We start from the raw sequence: 4,629 nt of genomic DNA, 5'->3' as shown, positions 1-4,629 counted from the left end.
TCGGGGGGGGGGGGGGATGCCTTGATGAGTTTCAGCTTGTTATGTAAGCAGTATGTGGCCCTTTTATGTGCGTTCATTCTAGGTTTGACAGTCATTCTTAGAGCTCACATGTTCTTTTGCTTTCTAACTTATGAAGGACTCCAAGTTGGATGTCACCATTGGCCCGTATGAAACTTATGAAGATGCACTTTTTGGATACAAGGTATCAACAAATTTTGAAATTCTACCCTTGCTTACAATTTCTACTGTGATTCTAATTTTCTTCCTTGATCCAGAATGCTCAACCTAACTATTTGGTGTAGTACCACATTGCCTTACCTTTGATAATGAGGGTCAAACATCATGCAGTATCATTCACAGATTTCTATTTCTGACCATTTACAGTTCTCAAATAGCACCTCAACTTGATCAGAATGTACATTTTAAACACCTTCACTCCATGTGTTTCTCATTTGTCCTGACGTGAATAACATATCAAATACGTCAGATAAATCACTTCATCTCATCACCATGTTTATTATTCTCTAGCTCTTTTCTTCTGAGATAAAATCTACCAAAAACCCTCAGCTAAGAATAAAAGAAAGGAAAAAGATTGAAGTAATTAAGGGTGTGTTTGGTATGATAGAAAACTACATTGCTCCAAAATATTTTATTTTTTTAAAACTAAGTAGTAGTTCAGCTGGTTTTCGAATGCTGGCCAAGATTGAGATATTAAAATCATTACCAAAAAACTGATATCATATTCTTGATTTATTGAGTTGATTAGTAAACTAGAAACATATATAAAAGAAAGGTGCATTATTCCACTTAATATCATCTCTAGTCGCATATACAGTACGTAGTATATATAAATTTAACAATCACTGCTTGCTACATGCATTTTTCTCTCTGGGAGTCGCATATACTGTACATAGCCTTTCACTTAGTTTCTTTCGGGAAGCTCACTTTATTTAGAATCTTGTGGAACGTGACTTTGCGTGTATAGCCATTCTACAGGTGATTTATCCTAGTCAGTATCCATGAAGCAGCTCATATGCCAGAATTTTTTGAAATGACCCAATCTTCTGGGTCTATATGATTCATTAGCTCATTACCTTAAGTATCTTGTAACTGATGGATCATTTTCGTAATGTCCAGCATGGTCCTAGTGTTTGGCTCCCTTTGATATTAATGAAAATCTTTTGCTTGCTGACAATAAATTGTTATTGGAAATGTGGGCCTTGTACATTTTTCTTGTGATACATGTAGCTAATGTAATCTTATCTGCTAGGCAACATTTGAGGCATTTATAGGAGTCCGTGATGACGAAGCAACAGCACAACTCAAATTGTTTGGGGATCAGCTGCAGGTGCCTATAGACCTCCCATGCTAGATCAGCTTTTGCTCCATAATTTCTTTATTTATTCTGTTTCCTGAAAATAAGCTATATTAGGTTTTGGAGAAGAATCTTCCTCTAGACGATATTTACAAGTCAGAAAATGTTACAGCTGCCCCCATCCGGGTTATTCAGCTTCTTTACAATGCAGGGGTGAGTCTCTATTATTACATTTTCTTTTAAATCTTCTTTTCTCCTTATGCAACTCATCTAAAAGCAAATGTTTTCTTATCTTCATCTCACAAGAACTGCATTTTGGGAAGAAACTATCAGATAAAAATCTTACATATGTACCGTGAGTTTGTGTCTGTGATTTTGTACACCAAGGCTTCACAAAGTAAGGTTTTTTGTCCCAAAATTATGGGATTATTCTTTCAAGCCTTCTTCTGAGTAAATCTCGTGAACTCTGCTCTTTTGCTGGATGCGGCGGAACAATATTGCTCACTGTTAGGACTGAAACAAAGGGAGAAAAGCACTGCAGACTTAGGGATGCAAAGGAGGGAGGGATAAATTTTATCTTATTTTGTTTTATTTTTGGTGTATCTAATATCAAGCTTTTTCCCATATAAAAGTGGGTAGATATGGAGGGGAAGGATACTTTTACTGATTGTTAGAGTGGGCTTTTAAAGTCTTGGGGAATGGACTGGTGGTCCTGCTTATATGGACTTGGGCAATCCTCCCCTTATGAGCTAGCTTTTGAGGTAGATTTAGGTTCTTTACATGGTATCAGTGCCAGGTTTATCCTCGTTTGGGCTTGGTCCATGCTCCAGTTGGGTCTGGGCGAGAAGGGAGGTGTTAAGAGTCAGGAAAAATCACGAGATGATGCTTTCCAAAAGAATGTCTGGACTTCCCAAAGGCAAATGACATTAATCTATTTAACTCCACTTAAAAAGAAATAGGCTGAAAATTGTTCTCTTCGATTTCTTCTATAGTTGGATTTCTTTCCTTGAAAACTAGAGTCTAGATTGTTTCTTTTGCTAAAAATCTGTAAACTTAGGTGCTGAAATGGGAACAATTTAACATATACTTGGATTAGGAACTTCAAAGCTAACCCAATGTATAACATATATTTTGTTTGACAAGTTGCAAATTGTTTTTTTTGACTGCACACGAAGTGAGTGTTAGCCTTACACGAACTGATGCTAATTTTATTTTATTTTTGAAAAAGCATTGTTCTCTGTTCTTAGTTCTTACCAACAATTCAGCACAGCCAGTTCCTGCTTGGCACCTCATTCCTTTCTTGTGAAATCACATTACACCAAAGTAGGAATAAAGACCAATATATAGGCCACTTCAGGTGACAACAACAGCAACATACCCAGTGTAGTCCCACAAAGTGGGATCTCTGGAGAGGGTAGAGTACACAGATTTTATCCCTACTTTAGAGGTAGAGAGGCTTTATCCGATAGAGCCTTGGCTCAAGGAAAAACAGTCCAGAAAAAAGAAGTAAAAGTACAAGAAACATCAGATACTAACAAAAAACTAGATAGTAACAGAACAGAAACTACAATATGATAATCGAGATACAAGGAAAATAGATCATTTCAGGTTACAGCGACAACATACCTAGTATAGTCCCACAAAGTGGGGTCTGGGAGGATAGAGTATACAGACCTTACCTCTACCTCATAGGTAGAGAGGTTGTTTCTGATAGACCCTCGGATCAAGAAAAATAGTCCAAAGCAATCCAAATTAGTATAATCAAGGTAAAAGCATCAGAAAGCATACTGAACAGTAACTACAACCAAATATTACAATAATCCAAGTACTCCTTTCTTTGGCAGGATGTGAAGGGTCCTCAAACAGTTGCATTTAATCTTCCTAATGATGAACGTATAGTAAAAGATCGAGGAACGTCAATGGTCATGCTTAAGAATGTTTCAGAAGCAAAGTAAGAATTCGTTTTCCTCCCCTTTCTGTGATTTCCTATGTCACTTATCAAACAAACAGTTTTAGGTACCTGTGACATGCTTATATAATGTATTCCTCTGGTTCTTTGATCAGGTTCAAGCTTATCCTTAAGCCTATAGCTGATGTCTGTATTATGGAAGAACAACGAGAGCTTGTGGACTTCGACTCTTTCTTTACTCACACAATTTGTCATGAATGCTGCCATGGAATCGGGCCTCACACAATTACACTTCCGAATGGGCAGAAGTCGACAGTCAGACTAGTCAGTTTTAACTGTGCTTTATTTCTCCAAATTTTGTCCTTGTTCATCTAGTTGTTGTTTAAAGAATCAGATTCCATCTCATTGCTTCTAGACAGATTATTTTTCTTCAAATATTGTATTTTTCATCTGTTGTCATGTCATTTTGACATAATATTCTCCTGTACCTTATTGTATAGGAGCTGCAAGAACTTCATTCATCACTAGAAGAAGCAAAGGCAGATATTGTTGGGCTTTGGGCGCTTAGGTTTCTAATGGATAAGGTAAGAAACTAAATGACATCTGATTAAGAACAGTTCACTCTTGCATATGGAGTTACAATTTTGCTTGGGGACTGCTGACTTACATTGCTTTTCTTAGTTTTTATATCTGTTTTTGTGGTTTAATGAGGAAATATACTTGAGGCTTTATTTCTTAGGGAGAGAAATAGAATATTGTGGTTTACCTCTTTATAAATGTAACCTTAACCAGTTGGGCTTTTTTGTTCAAAATATGTTTCTTGGAGTCCTAAATAGAATATGGATCTGATCGGCAAACCAGATTATGTGTGGCAACAAAAATTCTTCAACGGGTCCTAATCTGCATATAAGATATCAGTAATATACTTATTGGTTGTTTTGAAATCTATCAGGGAAATCAAGTTGTACGATTATCTAGTTACTTCAAGAAATATGTGTAGCTTATGTTTTAGAAGGTCTCCATATGGATTGCATCTTTATGAGAGAGACTTTTGCCTCTATTTACACAGCGCATGGACCCTCCAACAAAGCCTAGTTTGTCCAATCCTTATTGAAACCAAGTAATTGATCTGTTTTTTTTAAGCTGGTAAGTTTGTATGAATCAGCATTACGGAAATGCTGACCACCATAAAAGAACTCCCGATCAGCTCTATAATCTGCTCAGAATCCTCTATACATTACTGTTTACACCAAAAAAGTAAAGATATAATACAATTCCAGTTAACTTTGTGAATGGAAATGGACCTATCTTCAACCATTTCTCTCCCTACATACTGACCACCATATACATGAAGGAATCAGTCTGCACCATCTCTTTGGCTCTTACTCCTCCCCCCCCCCCTCCC

At 36.8% G+C, this 4,629-nt stretch overlaps 1 protein-coding gene across 1 annotated transcript in view; it reads left to right on the top strand.

Annotated features, from left to right (window-relative positions):
* LOC107028892 (nudix hydrolase 3) overlaps positions 1-4,629 on the top strand; it is a 22,942-nt gene that overhangs the window by 13,070 nt on the left and 5,243 nt on the right. The window contains exons 12-17 of the mRNA XM_015230133.2: positions 137-202; positions 1,271-1,348; positions 1,433-1,528; positions 3,160-3,266; positions 3,380-3,548; positions 3,725-3,808. Of these exons, the coding sequence (XP_015085619.1) occupies positions 137-202; positions 1,271-1,348; positions 1,433-1,528; positions 3,160-3,266; positions 3,380-3,548; positions 3,725-3,808 (600 nt within the window). The remainder of the gene's footprint in view (positions 1-136; positions 203-1,270; positions 1,349-1,432; positions 1,529-3,159; positions 3,267-3,379; positions 3,549-3,724; positions 3,809-4,629) is intronic.

Source organism: Solanum pennellii, chromosome 8 (genome assembly GCF_001406875.1).
Source record: "Solanum pennellii chromosome 8, SPENNV200".
Classification (NCBI taxonomy): domain Eukaryota; kingdom Viridiplantae; phylum Streptophyta; class Magnoliopsida; order Solanales; family Solanaceae; genus Solanum; species Solanum pennellii.
Note: the sequence above shows the minus strand (reverse complement) of the source record. Positions and strands in the feature narration are given on the sequence as shown.